Here is a 20,679-nt window from a genome sequence, read left to right as displayed (position 1 = left end):
AAAAGATGGCTCTGTTTTTAGATTACTTACACAAGCCCACCCCATATCCCATTAATAAAACCAGCTATACTGTTGGATGTTTCCTTTCACTGTCTACTTGATACTGGGGAAGACAAGTTCACCAAATACATTTGGATAATGACGATATGCATGTATGCTCTACTAGGTGCTAGTCCCTTTGCTTGTACAACATCAGATGAAACAAGGCAAGGAACAAGAGATACTCAGGCTCCAGCTAAAGACAAAGTCTTTATTTTTGTTGGGGAACAACATGAAGATTTTGTATAACACGTATCAAATGTGTGATGGGAGTTTTGTTCCTCCCAGATACACAGTGGTTCGTTTCTATTTGTTACAACTCAACACAAGGATAAATAGCTTTTAACCCACCCACCCCTTATGATTTTGCATCTGCAAGCCACCCATTGGAGCCACTAGTGGCTCTGCTGTGAAATGTATGTGTAGCCATGCAAGTGAAGTGATTTTTGCAATGGAACCAGTAGTGGTTCTATGGGGCCATTTGCAGAAGCTGATACAGTGTGGGGCTAAAGGTGCTTCTCCCTATGTATGATGGTCTTAAGCAGAAAAGAGACAGTATGCACTGGGGAGGCATAGTACTCCCATTGCATGTGTGATACAAAGCCCTCACATTGTTCCCTAACAAAAATAAGAACTTCATAATGCATAGATGGAATTCAAAAAACAATAACAGAATTCATCATCCCGAGACTCACGTCCTTGCCTGAATGGTAGAAACTCTTTGCTGTAATTCTAGCAATCAGCTTAAGATTCTATAAAATATTTCCAGATATCTAAAAATAAATCCATACACAATTGTCATCTATATGCCATGTGTTCAAATATTACTAAAATCCTCAATCCATTGATTTACTAGAGGTGGACTTTTATCTATCCAATGTTGTAATATGAGTATTTTACTGAGGGTATGGAAGGTTCATTTTCACTGAGGTGGGCAGATAGTTTAAAAGTGCATAAGCATCCTCAAAAATCAATGAATATTCTAACACATAATTGATATGGATAATAACTTTTTCCCAGAAAAAAAAAACCCTGAATGACTGGACACTCCCAAAGCATGTTTGTTTGTTTGTTGTGTTTATAATCCACCCTCACATGTTCAACAAGGCTCAGGGCAGATAACAACAATGGTAACATGATAACAAGCCATTAAGGGATCAGCAGTATTTTGCTCCTCCTGATATTCTGTTAGATCACTCCACACAATGGCCTCCAGTCTCTGTATCTGAAACTACCTTGTTAATATCACAATTGAAACCAGGAAAAGCCCCAGGAGGTGACTTTATAGTTACTGAACTTTTAAAATCACACATAGATTGATGGGCTCCAGTCTTAGCAAATCTTTTCTCCTATATAGATGCCTCAACTCAGATTCCTAAATACTGGAGCTTGGGTATAATTGCCCCTTTATTTAAAAAGGGTAGCCCCTATGACCCATTGAACTACAGACCAATTAGTCTTCTGAATGTGATTTGTAAGTTATATACTAAACACCTCTATCAGAAGCTGTGTGAATGACTAGATCATAGCAACTTACTTGAAATTGAACAAGCTGGTTTCACACCTGGGTGCGCTACTATTGATCATTGCTTGGTCCTAGATTATTTTATTTTAAAATATGTGAAGCATCGGAAGAATACTTTGTATGTGGCCTTTGTGGACCTCAAGGCGGCCTTTGATTCTGTTCCTAGGAGAAGGCTTTGGGCCAATTGGCTGACATGAGTATTGATAGAAGGCTATTGCATCTATTAATTAAACTGCACAAAAAATTAACATCCAAATAAGACTCACACAAGATGGGAAACTATCAAAAAGAATTCCAGTGCAAAAAGGAGTCAGACAAGGTTGCCTTTTGGCTCCCTTCTTGTTTAACATCTATGTTAACTCTTTAATCACATGCCTTCATTCAATTGATACTCATGCTCCCTCATTCTCGGGTAGCAGAAAGGTTCCAATCTTAATGTATGCTGACGATGCTTTTCTTTTATCCCAGACAAGGATTGGCCTGAAGCAAGTCCTGATAAAATTTAAAGAGCAACGTGACACTGAATTATTAACTATTAATTTTGCTAAAACTAAAATTGTCCATTTCGGTAACTCATTCGGGAAGTTCAAGTGGAATAGTAAAAGAAATGCCATAGACCAAGTTAAGAACTTTCAATACTTAGGCATTACCTTTTCTTATAATTCCAAATTCTCAGCACATCTGTCCTCATCAGCTAACTTGGCAGAATGAAGTGCAAATGCCATTCTTCGGCTGCGGTCACACGTAACAGAAGCCACACAAGTGAGACGGAAAACAGCCGGAGTTTCCGGGCGCGATCTCACCAGCACATCTGGGAAGCGTAGCACTCCCGTGGCTCAACCGAGGCTTCCAGCCGAAACTGCGTGGCAAAAAACTAGTACCTTGGAGGTACTAGTTTCCGGAAACTGCGGGGCAAGGGCGGGCGTCTGATCGCGTTTCCGGTGGCATCCGGCGCCCGCCCATGTCCCCTTGCAAATAAGGTGTGTTTTTTTTGTCCAAGTCTCTGTGGATGCGCACGCGCACCCAACGGAGCATGCGCATTTGTCATGTACACAAAAATAAAAAACAGTTTGCCGCGGCGCGCGCTTCTTCATTGTGCGCTGGCTTGTCCTGTGATCGGCACCTCTCCCTTGCCATGGAACCTCCACGGTACCTCCACAGAACCTCCACAGGAGGTCTGATCGCGTAACTGCGCAGTAGTTTGCCCCAGGGCAAACAGCCACGCTTCTCCTCTGCAGTTTCCTGCCCGTGTGACCGGGGCCTTCGATTATTTAGAAGGAAAGGTGCAGGTTTTCTCCCCATGGCCTTAAAAACCTTCCAGGCAGAATCATTGGTTCAACTCCTGTATGGCTCACAAATTGGACTTTCTGCCAATCTAAACACCTTTGAAGGGGTTCAATCTAAATTTCTTAGATCTCTATTTGATGTTCCTAGAAGCACTTCTAATGTAACACTTAGGTAAGAGGCTGGGCTATTCAGAGTTGAAGCAAAGGTCTGGGAGTAGGCTATAACAGTCTGGCTAAAAATGCATTACAACCCAAAGGGTTTAATACCTTACCTTTTAGCCTCAGACCCTTACCCTGCCTGGTTCACACAAATTCTTAATAAATTAACTCAGATTGGCCTATTCCCAGAAGATCTCTTCTATGGAAGCCTATACAAGGCAAAAACAGTTGCCACATGATATTGATTTAGAAAATGAAGAAGCTTCACTGTCCAAGAACTTCAGAAATATAAAATCGTTGCCTAATTTTACTGCTGCTCCTTATTTAGTTAATATTAACTATGAGCCCTATAGATGGGCCTTTTCCAGAGCCCGTTCTGAGGCACTCCCCTCCACTGTACAGCAAGGTAAATTCACTCAAATTCCAATGCATGAACGTATATGCCCATGCATGGCTAATATGGTGGAATCAGTTACTCATGTCCTCATGTTCTGCAGATTCTATCAGAAGGAACGAGACCATCTTATACAACCCCTTCTGTCTAGATTTAGCCCTCTGCAGTCTTATCTTGACTTTAGGCCAGAAGTCCTTCAGAAATTCCTCTTAGAAGACGTTCAGAGCTCAGTGACTTATTCTGTGGCAAAATTTTGTTGCTTAGCTATTAGGAAACATAAACTTATTTTAGCTGAAAACACTGTATGATTTTCTTATTAATATTATTTTATTTTACTAATTTTATTAATTTTCTCTTGTTAATGTTTTTATACTATTCCCATGTTATTATTGTTTTAATTTTTCTTATATCAGAATTTTACTGCTTTACTGGCTCTTGCTGTAATAAATTAGATTGGATTGGATAACAAGCAATTAGAATAAAATAATAACAAATTAGAATTAAAAGTTCTTAACAACACTACTAACAATGAATACAATGATGTATAAAAAGGAAGCACAGCCTAGTGCCCCTTATTCAGAGGGAAGTAATATTGTAGAAATTAAATAAGGAATAACAAATAAGGGTAGGAGAGGGGAGGGAAGGGACAGGGGGACAAAGAGGGAGAGGAAAGGGAGAGAGGAAAGGGAAGTCAGTCTTGATGGAAACCGTCATTGTCCATCCATAAGCTGTCTTGCAGGGCCTGGATCTCACTCAGCAAAGAGTTCCACCTTGTCGGGGCCAAGGTCAAAAAAGCCCTGGTTCTGGTTGAGGACAGCTGGATGCTTCTCAGGCCAGGGATCACTAGTAGGTTGTCATTCATTGAGTGTAATGCTCTTTATGGAACATACCAGAAGAGGCAATCCTGCAGATATGCTGGTCCCAGACTGTTTAGGGTCTTAAAGATTAGTGCCAAAACCTTGAACCTGATCTGATATTTGACATAGAGCCAGTGCAGTTGGCAGAGCACCAGTTGGATATGGGCTCTAAATGGGGTTCCTGAGAGAACACATGCTGTCACATTCTGGACCAGTTGAAGTTTCTGGGTCAGCCTCAAGGGTAGCCCTGCGAAGAGTGAGTTACAGTAATCTAATCTGGAGGTTCCTTTGAATAGATCACTGTGGCTAAGTCAGGAAGGGACAGGAGGAAGGCCAGTTGTCTAATCTGTCATAAATGGGAAAATGCCAGCCTAGACACATTTATTTATTTATTTATTTATTTATTTATTTATTTATTTATTTATTTATTTATTTCCTTCAATTTGTATCCCGCTCACCCCTTAGGGCTCTGAGCGGCTTACATGTTTCAATTAATACACATCCTAGTCTAGGGCCACATACATATAGGGAAAGTGACAAGCCTACCAGGCACCCCTTTTTTGTAGCGGATCTTCGTTGGTATCTTTCTTTTGTGGAAGATAGTCCAGCGGCGTCCTCTTTGGTGCTGGTCTTTGAAGTTGCGCTTTCCGGCTGTTGCGATTCATTTTCTGGGCCTGGGCCACTCACACTTCCGCACATGCTCGCTGTGGCCTCTGTCCAGACTAGGCTTCGGCCTGCTGTGACGCTCTGCCTCCGTGTTTGTTGGTCCAGCCTCCTTCGCTCGATTTTTGCCTAGCCAGCTGCCGCCATATTTCACCACCACCGCTCATCGTTCACCGCTGCCGCCGCTACACAAGGGACGGATGCTCCCCCACTCTATTCGCCCTTTAATAGGCTTTTGGGCCACTGGGTGGGCGGGAGCTGGGACATAGGGCCAAGAGCTCACCCCGGCCACGGTGGGGCTCGAACAGCTGGAGCTGTTCAGCCAGATGTTAATGCAGGCTTCACTTACCGCCTGTGCCACCGCATTCAGGGAAGCATTCAGAATCACACCCAGGCTCTTGACAGCCAGTGCTGCCATTAAACACACACCATCAAGAGCTGAGAGTTGGCACTCTAATGTGGAATCTCCCCAGCCCAGTCACAGAACCTCCATCTTAGATAGGTTTAATTTCAGCTGGCTCCTTTTCAGCCATCCAACCACAGTCTCCAACCTTCAGCCAAAATATCTGGGGCAGCATCTGGCTGGGGTGGAAGGCAGACTGAAATGGGTCCAGAGCCAATGTGTCCTCCAGGAAAGTCTGGAGCTGTTCCACTGCCACTCTCTCAACTTCCTTACCCAGAAATGAACGATGCAATACGGGAAAATAATTGGACAGATCAGTTGAATCCAGAGATGGTTTCTTCAAGAGCAGCCTCACCACAGCCTACTTTAATCCTCTGGGGTAGATCCCCCCAAATTCAGGGACAGGTTTATAATGTCCACCAGGGGATTCGTATTCCATCACCACTGGCTTTCACCAGCCATGATAGGCACAGATCTAAGAGGCAAGTGGTGGGCTTCACAGCACCCAGAATCCTATCAACATAGGCCCAGAAGAGAAGAGAAGAGAAGAGAAGAGAAGAGAAGAGAAGAGAAGAGAAGAGAAGAGAAGAGAAGAGAAGAGAAGAGAAGAGAAGAGAAGAGAAGAGAAGAGAAGAGAAGAGAAGAGAAGAGAAGAGAAGAGAAGAGAAGAGAAGAGAAGAGAAGAGAAGAGAAGAGAAGAGAAGAGAAGAGAAGAGAAGAGAAGAGAAGAGAAGAGAAGAGAAGAGAAGAGAAGAGAAGAGAAGAGAAGAGAAGAGAAGAGAAGAGAAGAGACAGGTGCAAGTGGAGGAGTGGGGAATCAAACCCGGTTCTCCCAGATTAGAGTCTGCACACTTAACCACTACACCAAACTGGCTCTCATGTTGGCTGAATGTGTCCAATACTGGACTCAGAGACAGCCAAGGGGCCTCCAGTTCACATAGTGTATCAATGCTGGCAAGCAGGTTCTGGCAGATCAACAAGATTTTATCTGCAAAAAAGATCACGAAGACCTCACAGCTAATTGCCAAATTCCACCATTCTGAGTTCTCTCTGAAAGAGAAGTTAACAAGTTAATTATTCCAAATAATTGCACCAGGGGAGAGCTAGCAGATATGATGGAGGCCGTATAAATTCCCCTTTAGCAGTCTTCATCGCCTTATCACACAATCTCATAAACGTCCTAGAGACTGTTCTTGTAGCTACATAATGAGACCATTGCCAAACTCAGGTCCTGGTCACATGGGCAGGAAACTGCGCGGGGGGGGGGAATGTGGCTGTTAGCCCCGGGGCTAAAAACCGTGCGGTTGCTCGAGCAGACCTACCTATCGTGGTCCTGTGGGGGTCCCATGGAAGGGGGGAGGTGCCGATCACTCCACAGTCCTGCGGTGCAGCAAAGAAGCGGGGCACAGGGCAAACGGGTTGGTTGTTTTTATTTTTAAACTCAATTGTGCGCATGCTCCCTTGGGTGCGTGTGTGCATCCGTGGAGACTTTGAAAAAAAACCTTTTTCTGAGGGGACATGGGCGGGCGCCGGAACTACCTCCGGAAATGCGATCAGACACCCGCCCTTGCCCCGCGGTTTCAGGAAACTAGTACCTCCGAGGTACTAGTTTTTTTACTGCGCGTCTTCGGCGGGAAGCCTCAGTTGCGCCACGGAAGCCCGACGCTTCCCAGATGTGCCGGTGAGGTCGCGCCCGGAAACTCCGCCTATCTTTCGTTGATCTAGCGTGGCTAATGCTCCATGTGACCGGGGCATGACTCTAGCATTTAAGTTCTCACTTCATCCTCCAAAGCACCATGCTATACCATGGTGCTAATTTGAAATGCAGGCAAAGAAGTTCCTCAAGAAGAAGCATCAAACATGTGACTTTGAGAAGTACTTGGATAACTGCATTTTGAGAAGTGCACTTGTGTAGTATTCAGACAACTTTCTAAACTAAATTTATTTTTTTTATTTTAAACTGCATAGTAATCTATGTTGTAGATGCACTGTGATTAATAGAAGTCCTTTATGATTTCTGCCTGTTGAATTCCCACTATATTCTGCTGTGTCACAGTCCAAATACCTTAGTAAAGTCCTGATTACTTACCATCAATTGGTGCTAAACAAAGAAGTCACTTTGTCATATGGACCTATACAAAAGAATTTAATCAGATGTGAAGTAAAGTACTTGAGCAAAGGTAATGGAAATGATACCAGGTACAGATATGATAAGATTAGGGTGGTAAGATTAGGGTGGTTCAAGGAAAGCACATGTGTCTCTTCTTGGTGGATCTGAGATAGGTTATAACTGAGTGAAATAACATTGTTGTGAGGAGGAGGAGAAGGAGGAAGAGGAGGAGGAGGAGAAGAAGTCAGCTACCAGTGCTTAGAGGCAACATCAAGAGAAGGCCTTGGCTTCCTTGTCCTATTTGTTGGCTTTCCTGGTTAATTGGTGAGACACTGTGTGAAACAGGAAGTTGGACTAAATGCCATTGAAAAGGAAGGCACAGGGAAAGTTCAAAGTGTGTGTGTGTGTGTTTTTAATGTCCAACACAATTACAAGATAAAAGAAGGTGTATTTCAGTTCTTGTTGTGAAGTTGTGTGGGAAACAATTCTCCCCTCCTCCCTTTTCCAAAAGAAAAAAGAAGATGCTGAGGCTGAGGAGCAGGTGTGGTTAGGATCTTTATTTCCTATTCTATCATGAGAGTGAGCTGAGTGCATGTTTAAGAGTGCTTTGCCTCTCATCCCTTGCCTCTCACCCACCTCTGGATAGACCAATCTGGAGTCAGCCAGTTACTTTCAGGCCAAGCAGGAACTTTTAGTGCCCTTCTCAACTTTGCCATGATAGGGACCTTTTCTTTTTAATGCCTGATTCACACTGTTGGGTCTTGGGGACATGGTTATTTCAATATCTGGTTGAAAGTTTTGTTTGGTTGTAGCTGGGAGTGCAAATGGGATATTTGCTTAAGATGAAGACTAGGACGAACCACCTGAAACACTGAAGAATGGTGTTTGGGGGAGGTTTTCCTAACCAGGCTATCATGGGTGATCAGTTGAGGGGGTTGGGAAGGGAACTCCCTTGGTTCTGGACATCTGGTAGTCCTGCAGCCCATTCATGCCATGGCTCATTGACATCATCATGTGGTCTGCCATGGCAACCTGGGCACCAGGGGAGCCTGGGGGCTGGATGGAAGTCATGGGGCCTTGGCAAGAAGTTTGGAGGGCCAGGCCCCAAAATGCCCTACTGTAACTACAGACCTGGTTGGCAATGGGGACTGTTAGGCATTTGCAACTGTGTCAATTCCCATGTCATAGTGCAACAGGTGGTGAATTCAGACCAGGACTGTCATGAGACAGGGGGGGTCCTGCCTTCTCCTGGGCATTGTTGTCAGGAGCCATGAGGATAAGCGTTATTTCCTCCATCAGAAGGCTGCTTGTGCAAGCATTCAGTGCACATGCAGCCTCTTGTTGGGCTCAATAATACTCCTCAAGCCCCCTGGGCCACTTTGGCTTCCAAACACAGTGTGTAGGAAAGGCAGGAGCCAGTTTGGTGTAGCAGTTAAGTGCGTGGATTTTAATCTGGGAGAACCAGGCTTGATTCCCCACTCCTCCACTTGCAGCTGCTGAATGACTTTGGGCAAGCCATAGTTCTGTCAGAGCTGTTGTCTCAAGGACAGTTCTGGAAAGAGCTCTCTCGGCCCCGCCTACCTCACAGGGTGTCTTGTTGTGGGAAGGGGAAGGGAAAGGAGTTTGTAAATTAGGGCTGCAAAGTCCCCTCGGGGGGTGGTTAATCCCCCACTTTGGAGGCCCGATGTCCGCCGCCACGAAATTGGGCCCCGGGGGGAACCCCACCCCGGCATGCATGTCAGCTGGATGTGATGTGATGACGCTGGGCATGCTGGGGGCGGGGCCACAGCCATCTGAGGGGAAAACTCCATGTGTTGACCTTTAAACCCTTATATGGCTTGGGACTAGCATACCTGGAGGACCACCTATCCCCCCCAAAACCCTACAGAATTGCCATGGTTATCTTCTGAGACCCTGATTTAGGTGCCCCTGACTTCCTAGATTAGGCGAGTGAAAGCCCAGGAGATGGCCTTTTCAGTCATGGCACTAAAACTTGGAAGTTTCTGCCCTGGAAGCTCATCTAACCACTTCTGTTACCATGTTCCACTGGCTGGTAAAGACTTTTTGTTTCATCTGGTGTTCTCTCAGTGATACTGCCCTCCTTCCCTATGTTTTGATTATTGTTTTTTTTTTGTATGTGTATTTTAGCTTGGTTTTAATTGTTTGAAGGATGTGTCTTTTTTGTTGTTATTTTTTAAGACGAGTTTTCATTATGTATGTACTTAATCTATTAGCAGCCTTGGTGGCCCTGGTATAGGCAGAAGATGCATTGTAAGTTTTGTCAATAATGATGATGATGATGATGATGTATTACGGTGTCCCCCTGTATTTTAATTGTTATGAGAGAAGGCAAAACAAATCCTTGAGGAATGTTATGTGAATTTATAACACATACACACAAGTTCTTCTATACCTTTAGAAAATAAATGTCCTGGGGAATATTTTCTGTAGCATTTGTTTTTCTACAAGTGTTTCCCCAGATCTTTGTATTGTCTCTGTAAGAGTTCTGAATGCTAGTCTCAGGTGAATCTATAATTCCCTGTGATAAACCTTACCAGAGCCATTGCATCTTTGTGGAGGAAAGATAAATAACCACCAGAGCACATTTGCAATGTAATGGTCTTCTAAACAGGTGTGGTAGAATGCAGGCAGGTATATCATAATAGAAGCTGGGATATCGTTTTTATCAACAGATACATTTGCTGTAATAGAGGGAGAACTATAATAGGATCCACATTCATGGTTCCTGATATGTTGAGGAAAGAGAAGTAGTGATGGGGGGGCAATATCTGAGATAAAACTGTATGTGGATGACAGAGAGATGGGTATCTAGAAATATGAAGTCTGACCGCCATCATCACTAATGTTGTGTTGGCTTTACAGGACAGTAAAAGGACTGTAGAGATATTATGAGAACATTGATGAGGAGAACTTTTAAGGACTTATTTAGATAATGCAAAGCAACTCTTTGACTCAGTAACAGACAGCTTCCTCTACCGTATTTCTTATTAGTCATCCAGGAATTGCAAAAACATTTTTAAAATACCATCGGCCATCCTTCTCTCCCTAGCTCTCTAGATCTAATCTTGTATGAACTCATGGCATTTGTGGCTGTTTGCTAATGTTTGTCCATGCTTTATTTCTTTGCTGAATTCCTACTAATTTTAGTTGATTCTACTTAACAAGCCAGTTGGCCTGGATTCCCAAGACTACTAGTAACCCGGAAAACAGGCTGACACACAGTGCTTAGGATGAAATGAAATACAATTTCTCCACTGTATTTAACAATGCTATTTATAATAGCTAATAACACATCCACATTGTTACATATTCTGTCTTTTATATGCACACCCAAAATACAGAAAAAAGTGGGTTCAAAAGTACAGAAAAAAAGTGGGTTGATGAAACTCCCCGGAGTTGATTTTCGTTTCGTTCACAACTTCATACGAACATACTGAAGCACCGTGGTAGTCTCTCTTGAAAATCTACTATTCATAGTGTCTTCACATGATATTCCATGCCATGATTTCAAATACTAGAATGTATCCTCATCCATTTTACTGGATAATCTTATTCTGGGCATACAAACAGATCAATTTGCCTTGGGTGTGCATATGAAAGACAGAATATGTAGCAATGTGGATGTGTTATTAGCTATTATAAATAACATTGTTAAATACAGTGGAGAAATTGTATTTCATTTCATCCTAAGCGCTGAGTGTCAGACTGTTTTCCGGTTTACTAGTTGTCCTGGGCTGTTACCATTTATATTACTGTGGATTCCCAAGACTGGCAAACTTATATATCTGCCGCTAAATCTGTATGTATTGCTCTCCAGACAAGGAAGGTATCTTATTCTGTGAAATACAGGTACTATAAATTAGAGTAGAAATGTTGATACAAAGTTGTTTCTTAAATTTCCCTTTTGTATCACTTGACTAATGCATCCATAAGGCATTGCTATAGCTGAACATAATTTGGTCATGGTAAACACATTTGTATAAATCAGTGGTTTCCAGTGGATTCTGGGTAACGTCTGAAGTGCCACTCTGATGAAAGCTAGTGTTATCAGTGCAGTTCCTTTTGGCTTGGAATGTCTTTGACTCAAAATTCTTGAAACATTAATTGTTATATATATATATATTGGAAACATTATCTTCACTTTGGTGAGATCTTGATTGAACCTTCTGACAAGAGGCCATAATTATCTTCTTTACCAGTCTTAATGGGACTCCATGCTATCTTGGGCCTTCTGGCTTCACATCATATTTCAGAAGTATAACATTTTGAAAACTGAGTTGTAACAACAGAAAAGGGCATATGAAACGTGTTGCTAACTGATGTTTTTCCATTCTACCTCCCATTGACTGGCCAAGAAAATTGCATTATTTTGGGTATAGAGTACAACAAAACAGGCAGTTCTTTACAAACTGTATATAAATCATTTTTATCATACTGCTGTTATGGCTAATGACTTGGGAATACAGAAATGAGAGAGCATGCATAATTTATCTGGTCCTTCACATAGATACTAGAAAGATTGCATATCCTATACAATTTATTCAGCCAGTTTGGATATTTACTTGGGCTGCTAATGAAATTTCAGTATCTTTGGACTTAGGTCAAATATGATGCACTGGATTCTAACAGTGTACTTGGTTTTGCAGAACCTGTATAGTCATTGGATCAAATAACCCATGGCAAAAACAGACTGGTACAACCGGACAGGAGTCACAGAATTTGTCCTCATAGGATTCAAGACTTTCCCAGAAAAGCAGAATCTTCTCTTTGGTGTGTTTTTCATGATCTACATAGTAACAATGGCTGGAAACATCCTTATAGCTTCAGTAGTTCTGGCTAATCCTCACCTTCACAAGCCAATGTACTTCTTTCTGTGGAATTTATCTTTTTTAGAGATCTGCTACTCTTCAACAATCCTTCCCAGGGTTTTGGCCAGCTTTATAAGTGACTACCATGGAGTTTCTTTTAATGGATGTTTCCTCCAGTTCTATTGCTTTTCATTTTTGGCTGCAGCTGAGAGCTATCTTTTGTCTGCAATGTCTTATGACCGATATGTAGCTGTATGCAGACCACTCCATTATGTCACCCTCATGAACAAGAAACAGTGTATTCAGTTATGCCTTGCCTCATGGATGATCGGCATTGTGGCTAGTGTGTTTACAACAGTCTTTCCTTCGCAGCTGAACTACTGTGGCCCCAATGAAATTGACCATTTCTTCTGTGACTATGCACCATTGTTAATGCTCTCATGCAGTGACACTTGGCAGACAGAAATGCTGATGACTGTCTTGGGCTCTGCATGCGCAGTGCCACCATTGTTGTTCACACTGGCCTCATATGTGTGCATCATCATCACCATTTTGAGAATTCCTTCCAACAGTGGCAGGGGCAAAGCCTTTTCTACTTGTTCCTCTCATCTTATTGTGGTCTCTATTTTCTATGGAAGCCTCATCATTGTGTACGTATTGCCCAAGCCAAAGGCAATGAAGGATCTGAACAAAGTCTTCTCCGTTTTCTACACTATCCTGACTCCCATGATCAATCCCTTCATATACAGCCTGAGAAACAGAGAATTCAAAGAGGCTGTTAGAAAGGCCTTGAGCAAACTGTCGTCCTACAGAAGAATCCATAGAACCCATCTTCAGTGCACAATGACTCACTAGTGAATAAGAAGCTGCAAACCACAAGGGTGACTGAGTTAACAGAAGCATTTTGGAAGAAGCAATTTGTGGTTTGTAATTTCCACTGTGAAAGCTGTGAATGTGTTGTTGTTTGTTTTATGATAAAGTGTTTCTATTTAAAGCAATGATTGAAGATGCTGGAAGGAGCCTTAACTGCCAGTAGCCCACCCACAGAAAAGAGATCATACCCCTGGCAAGGCAGACCCTTGGCTCTCAATGACATCCTTAGAACAGATAACCCCATCAACATCCCATTAACAGACCCAACTACACTTTCCAATGTTTTCTTGCATTAACTCCTTGTCATCAGGTCAGTTAAATTCATGCTAGATGTGGATAATGAATGTATACTGTACTAGGTGTTGATTCCTCTGGGGTACAACACTGGATCATATGAAACATGGCAAGAAGACAGTAGGAGAATCAAACAACGGTCATAGAATTCATCATATTGGGCTTTAAAATTCTGCCTAAACTACAGAGAAATCCTTTTTGTTGTATTTCTAGTAACAGATACAATGAGTGTGGCTAGGTGCTGTGGTTCTTATATACAGCAATGTCCATAAACAACAGCCTGCTGGGAGATTTAGTATTGTAGGAGAGGGAACAGGAAGTAGAAGGGTAGAATTTTGGCCTTTCTCCCCAATAGATGGCTGACATCCTTCTCTCCTCCATTTTATCCTCACAACAACTTTGTGAGATAGGTTAGGCTGAGATAGTGTGACTGGCCCCAGATCACCCAACGAGCTTCCGTGGCACAAGTGGGGATTTGAACCTGGGTCTTCCAGATACTAATCTGACATGCTTAATCCCTACACTGGCTATTGCAGCAGTTGTTGTTCCTGTTTAACACTTCATGGCCCTGTTCATACGAGCCCATTTGGTCCGGAAGCGGGACGGAACAGGGGCGGAGCAAACCGGCACGATCCCACCTCAACATCTGGGGAGCGTGCCGGATCCGTCCCGGTTCCGTCCCTTCCAGCGTTGCTCCGCGGCGAAAAAGAACCACCTCCCGAGGTGGTTCTTTCCGAAGGGCCGCAGCAACGCTGGCCGTGGGATCGCCGGCGCGTCCTTGCGCCGGCGCATCCCCGGCTCCTGGCCGAACTGCGCATGTGTGAGCATGCGCAGTTCGCCAGGCTCCCCTTCCCACCGCTGCGTTCTCCCCGGCATCTGATCGTGCCGGGGAGCGTTGCGACGCGGCTCGGGGGATCTGTGAGATCCCGCCGCGCCGTCCCAACTTTGCCGCGGCTCACTTTAGCCGCGGTACTAGCACCTAATTCCCTGCCGTGTGGCAGGGACCAAAGTAAACCTTGTCTAGAACCAACAGGACACAACAGGTGCATTCTTACAGATGCAGGAAATGAGGGTCACTGTCAATTTCACCTATCAATGAACAATTTCTGATCTCTCTGCTGTGTATATCAATCCTCCTCCCCCTCAAGTGTTATATCTACCTACTTACCTGCTTTCAAGGAGGGAGCACCGGAGACAGCCATAATCCTTTCATCCATTAATTGCTGCATATGTGCAACATTGAATCCAGCCCACAGAAAACAATAGGCTGGAAGCACTTCCTACTAATGTGGGTCACCCAGGAAATGTGGCCAGCTGATCCAGTCATACTATACTCAGGAATCACGACACCAGAAGGCTTCTAGAATGCTTCCACTGCTTGTATTTTTGTGTGTGAAATTAAACCTATTACACAGGCACTTAATATTGGCAAAAACTTTGTAGCATTATTAATAGGAATGCCAGCCTCCAGGTAGGACCTGGGGATCCCCCGGAATCACAGCTCATCTCCAGGCTACAGAGGTCAGTTCCCTTGGAGAAGATGGATGTTCTGGAGGGTGGATTCCATGGCATTGTGTCCCACTGAGGTCCTTGTCCTCCCCAGTCTCCATGCCCAGAGATGTAGGAGTTACCAACCTGGATCTGGCAACCCTATGCTACATCTCCTGCCAGTGGCCAGGAGGAACCTGGCAACCCTAGTTACTAATGATAAATGAATGTTACATTAGAACTGGTCACGTTGTTGTTTTATCCATGGTAATGCATCAAACAATAAAAATATGCAACCTCGTGCTCACTGTTTGATTACTGTACACGATACAACCCACATAGTCTGTTGGCTCACTGCTGTTGTCGCCAGTGATGTAATGTCACTGCCATCAATACCAGGGACATTACACCTGCACACAGGTCACTTCAACTCTGCAAGATCATAAGCAGGATTCATGCCCCCCCCCCCAATTCAGTCCTCATCACTGATGAGCACCATATTCAGAACCATCAGGGCACTAATACTATATAGGCCGTGATGGTTCTGAAACAAACACTCTTTAATTAAACTAACTGTGATTAGCGTGAGTGTCTAAATGCAGGCCACTTCACTAACTATGACTCTCAGCTATGGACACAGTTGTCTGAACTGAGCTCTAGTTAATGGTCAGTCTGATGAAGTTGAACATATGATCACCACATTGGTCTCTAAATCTCAAAGTGTTTATTATATCAGTGGCATTCTAGGTTTTTCACCAAGATCTACTACCTGAGATTCTTTAATTAGAGATGCCAGTGATTGAACCTGAGACCTTCTGTATGCAACTCAGGTGTTCTACCATTCAGCCAAAGCATTGCCTAGAACAGGAAAAGCATTTTATGTGAGGTGTTACTACCAGGCAAGCTAATAATGATGGCTTTTCAAAACTGTTAATGCTCCTCCCCCCCAAATTTTTTGCAGATGTGTCACACAGGATGTTGCAACAGCTTGTGTCTAACCCACTTGATAGAAACTCTTCATCCATATGGCAAAGTATATCCATTGGGTGTGTGACATATATTTTCTTCTTGCTTTGTTGTACATTATATACATTGCAACATGTGCAGACGTGATAACAATGTAACCCATATTTTTTACAGGTAATAGACTTTATCTAATCAGCTTTTTTGCTGGGAAAAACAGGATCACCCCAAATGGTGGGTACTGGGGATCACAAGACTGCATGAACAAAAGCCATTTGGAATGGGATCTGTAATAAGGAGAGAAATTAGGCAAGATTGGATCCAAAACTGGCCAGATCCCACCTATTATGTGGAAGCCAAGGGGCAGATAAACAGCCTATCATTGGCCAACAAAAAAGATAGCCCCAAAGTACATTGAGACTGACTGCAGTCTATTGTTGTCTGAGGTTGTCTGAAAGAGGTCAAATCCCTGTTGTATCAAATCACATAATTGGTAAGCAACCAAGGTGAGCAAAGTGCACCCACCTTGTCCTGTAGCTTGGCAATCTCCCTGTGGTTGTGTTTTGTACTCTGCATAGGTAGTCAGAACAGGTAGCTTATGGACCACCAAACTTGGCAGGTGAGTTGTGTTTAGTTTTGTAGTCAATGTGGTGTACAAACTTGGCTGAATTTCTCTCCCCCTTGCTGGCCATTTGCTTGATATATTTGAAAACACATGTGAATCACTCTTGCCATGCTGGAAGGGGGGACAGGTAAACAGACCCTTACAGGTAAACAGACTCCTGTGTAAACTCACTGAGTTCAAATATGATGATCAAATGTGAGCTAATAACTCAGTCTGTTTGGCTGGCACTGAATGACTCCCAGCATGTTTGGTTTGGATCTGAAAAGGCTGGCATCTTGAAATTCCCCCACAAAACTTCACTTGTACAAAATGCTGCCAGTCTAAACAGACTGGCAATCATTCATTAAGGACAGGGTAGGGTTTTTTTTAATAGCATTTATTTATTGAAACACATGTCTTTTTGCACCCTAAGACCTTCTGGCCTTCAGATGTCAGTAGCACAGATGACTGCCATCTTTTGATATAAAGCCTGCATCTTTCAGTACTAAAAAGACAAAACTAGAGGATGGATCTCTGTGGCAAATAGTCAGATAGATGTTAGTATTATGGCTGCAATCCTCACAATAGCTGTTAATAGACATAATTCCACTGTGAGGCTCATCACCACAGAATAGCTCTGAGGAATCAAGCCTCTACCCCCTCTGTGTTTGGATCACATACATGAAGCGAGATATGTACTCCATAATACAGTTGAGACAACACTTAGGCCCTGTAGGCATGAAATCTAACAAGAACAAAACATCCACCTTTGACATAACCGAACCGAGTAATTGCTCAAGCATGTAGGTTCCATGATCCGCAGCAGAGCTTTTTTGGGTGGTCAAAGGGAACAATTTCTTTCTTTTCTTCCTGCAGCTGAAGATCAGGTTGGACCCAACCCTAAGTCTGTATACTGTGGCTTCCACTCAGTGCAGTGTAGGCCCATTAAACATGGACACTGCACATCGTTGTCTAATTCCCTTCTGAAAATACTATTCACTGTGAGTTCTTTTCTTGTTTTCCCCCTGCAATTAAACATGTCCATTATCAGAAATATCAAGGGAGAAATTCTCCTTGCTTCACAGAGCACAAATAAGCAGTCTATGTGGGAATTATTCTTCAGTCTGTTGTGTGAAGGTCTTGTTCTGACACACTATTCCCCTTGGACTCTTTGGAAGAAATCAGGAGGAAAATCTCTAACAGAAGCCATTTGCCAATGTGTGCATTTGTGTCCTGGTGTTTGAAAAAGAACCACCAAAGGTAGGATCAATTATTTTTATTGCAGATTCAGGTATCTTATGGAGTACTGAAACCTGACCTTGCATGGACCAGGGGTTCACTTATGGACTGAATCTCATGACAAATCCAGCACTTAAATTCAACAATAAAATAAGACACAGTTATTTTACTATTTGTTTCTTCTTCCAACCACTCCTTAAAGCAGAAATATCTTCTTTTCCCCTCCATTACCTTCTGGAATACAATGAGCATGAGGTCTGCCATCCTCATGTCTTAGGGTTAAACTCAGGTATTAGAGAAGCTGGCAAGCTAACATAGCTCAGAGGCTGTTACACACACATTTCCTTGCAATTGCTATTGTAGTTTTAGTTTGCTGAGCTTGAAAGTAATATATTGGCTTTATGGCTTCCTAGACAGGTGATAAAAAAGCAGGGTCTTAGTTGCAATGCTACAAATAGAATTTCTCAGGATCTTTGAAGTTGAAGGATGGAACTGCAGCTGCTGAACATGTTTAATTTACAGATGGACTTCAGCAAAGAAAAGAAGCACCAATACTTATGTATACTGTTCAAAGTTTGAGGATTAAGTAGATTTGCTCTTCGTAATGAGATCTGATTATTTCATTGTGCAGTTGACAGGTCAATATTTATTGCCAAGTTGTAAATTTGATAAGAAGAGCACCAGGGGTTCAGTATATTGAAAATGCTTGGATTAAAATTGTAGAGGGGTGGTAGAGCATCTGTTTGGCATGTAGAGGATCCACGTTCAATAGCCAGTATCTCCATCTATCAAGTGTGTGAAAGACCTCTGCCTGAGACCACGGAGAACCACTGACAGTCTTAGACAGCAAGTCTGGTCTGATTCAGCCTATGTGCTCCTGTATTCAAAAGGGGGGAAAATCTTTACACCCCATGTAGGATTTTCTGACTGTTAATCTATTGTCACTAGCCAACTTTGTAGACACAATAGTCAATGCAATCCAGCAATATCCATTAACACCAAATTCTGGACAAATCCAATAATCAAAACAGAGAAAAACAAAATGAGTACAAAATGTGATTAATAAGCTAAAGTAAGAAGTCCTAGATTGAAACCCCGATTTATTGGACTGCCTCCCTTTTGGTGTCACCTGTAACCAGGACTTGCTGTAACCACTGTTATGAGCCATGATTTATGCCATTTATCATAATGGCTCAATGTGGCTGAGAAAAGTTTGAATAAATCATTACACATGGGGCTCTTTATGCTTTGCTTCAAAATCTGACACCATGAATTGTATGTGTGTGTGTTTATTTTTTAAACTTTTTTTAGGTGCTGTATATTGCAAAGAAAATGTGGCAGAATCAATCAGCTGTTTCTGAATTCATACTCCTTGGATTTGGAGATCTCCCAAATTTGCAAGTTCTTCTCTTCCTGCTGTTCTTTGTGATCTACCTGATAACCATGGCTGGAAACCTCCTCATTGTCGTGCTAGTTGTGACTGATAAACACCTCCACACCCCTATGTACTTCTTCCTGGGAAATCTCTCCTTCCTGGAAATCTGCTGCAGCTCTACCATTGTGCCTAAGATCTTGTCAAGCCTCTTGACAGGGGAAAGGAGTATATCTGTCAAAGCCTGCCTCATACAATTTTTCATCTATGCTTGCCTTGGAGGTACTGAATGCTACCTCCTCTCCATGATGTTGTGTGACAGGTATTTGCAGGGCTCTAGTCGGGGGGGAGCTCTCAGGTACGGAGCTCCGGAAGAGAACCTCTAGGGGGCGGGGCTGTCACGTGGTGAAGCCCCGCCCCCTTCTTTACCCCGCCCTCTGCTTTGATCCTCATTCCGTTTGGGAATGAGGATGAAGCAGGAGGGTAAGTAGCCAGGCCTTCTGACACACTTCCGGTGATGTCAGGGGGTGTGGCCTTCTGTCACTTCCGGTGATGTCAGGGGGCGTGGCATATGCAAATAAGTTATGCTAATGAGTTATGCTAATGAGCTCCGGCAGCTCTTTTTCTACAACAAGACCCCTGGGTATTTGGCAATATGTAAACCACTCCATTATGCTACTATCATGAATGCGAGGTTGAGCTTCCAGCTAGCAGTTGTGTCTTGGGTCAGTGGAATTTTGGTCAGCACAAGCTTGACTTTGAATATATCACAATTATCATTCTGTGGCCCTAATGAAATTGATCACTTTTTTTGTGACGTTGTTCCTGACATAAGATATATCTCATGCAGTAGCACATATTTAGTTGAACTCTCGTCCTTTGTATTTGCTTGCATTTTCACGCTCCCTCCCTTTGTCCTCACCATATCATCTTATGGTTTCATTATACTCGCTATCCTCAGAATTCCCTCCACCACTGGGAGGCAAAAGGCCTTCTCCACTTGTTCTTCTCATCTTTCTGTTGTTGCCTTGTATTATGGAACCTTGATGCTTGTCTATCTGCTACCAAGGTCCAGAAACCTAAGACATATCAAGAAAACCTTTTCTATTTCCTATACTATCCTGACTCCAATGCTTAACCCCCTCATATACAGCCTGAGAAACAAAGAAGTGAAGATAGCTGTTAACAAAGTTTTCAGGAAATTACTGTTCTTCATGAGCATTCAAAAAGTTGGCTTTTTGAAACTGAAAGAGGGCAATCCACATTAAATCAGTGCACTAGTTATGGCCTACCTCATTAGTTGGATCCTGCTAGTTTGTTAATCTGTGAAAGAGTGATTACCGGCCCCCTTTTGACCATTTTCAAGGTCACATGATGGGAACTGTGGATCCTACATGTGCAAAAGTTGTGCAGGACAGGAACTGCAGTGAGGAAGGGAGTCAAGTGAGATCAAGCAGAAAAAAAAAGTGGTAGGATTCTATCTGTTTTGTTTTTCTGATGTTTGGCTTCCACATTAGTAACTGTTGGTTGTGGTGAATGGGGGAATTTGGGCCTCACAGGAACATATGCAAAATCCATAAG

The 20,679-nt window shown here is 43.0% G+C and overlaps 2 protein-coding genes across 2 annotated transcripts; both read left to right on the top strand.

Moving 5' to 3' along the window:
* Window positions 1-12,133: 12,133 nt before the first annotated feature.
* Window positions 12,134-13,120, top strand: LOC107117688 (olfactory receptor 2AP1-like). Its single transcript, XM_015419844.1, has one exon. It carries the CDS (start codon window positions 12,134-12,136, stop codon window positions 13,118-13,120), a length of 987 nt encoding a protein of 328 aa, XP_015275330.1.
* A 6,049-nt stretch (window positions 13,121-19,169) lies between these two features.
* LOC107117687 (olfactory receptor 11L1-like) lies at window positions 19,170-20,366 on the top strand. The gene is made up of 2 exons (XM_015419843.1): window positions 19,170-19,419; window positions 19,741-20,366. Exons 1-2 carry the CDS (start codon window positions 19,170-19,172, stop codon window positions 20,364-20,366), a joined length of 876 nt encoding a protein of 291 aa, XP_015275329.1.
* The last annotated feature ends 313 nt before the right edge of the window (window positions 20,367-20,679 follow it).

Source organism: Gekko japonicus, unplaced genomic scaffold (genome assembly GCF_001447785.1).
Source record: "Gekko japonicus isolate JY-2015 unplaced genomic scaffold, Gekko_japonicus_V1.1 scaffold2688, whole genome shotgun sequence".
Classification (NCBI taxonomy): Eukaryota; Metazoa; Chordata; class Lepidosauria; order Squamata; family Gekkonidae; genus Gekko; species Gekko japonicus.
The sequence above is the reverse complement of the archived record's forward strand: the minus strand, read 5'-3'. Positions and strand labels throughout refer to the sequence as shown.

Coding starts and splice junctions, on each gene's coding strand:
- LOC107117687 (XM_015419843.1), top strand. CDS start 19,170: ATGGCTGGAAACCTCCTCATTGTCGTGCTAGTTGTGACTGATAAACAC. Junction 19,420..19,740: donor CTCCATGATGTTGTGTGACA/GGTATTTGCAGG, acceptor ACAAGACCCCTG/GGTATTTGGCAATATGTAAA.
- LOC107117688 (XM_015419844.1), top strand. CDS start 12,134: ATGGCAAAAACAGACTGGTACAACCGGACAGGAGTCACAGAATTTGTC.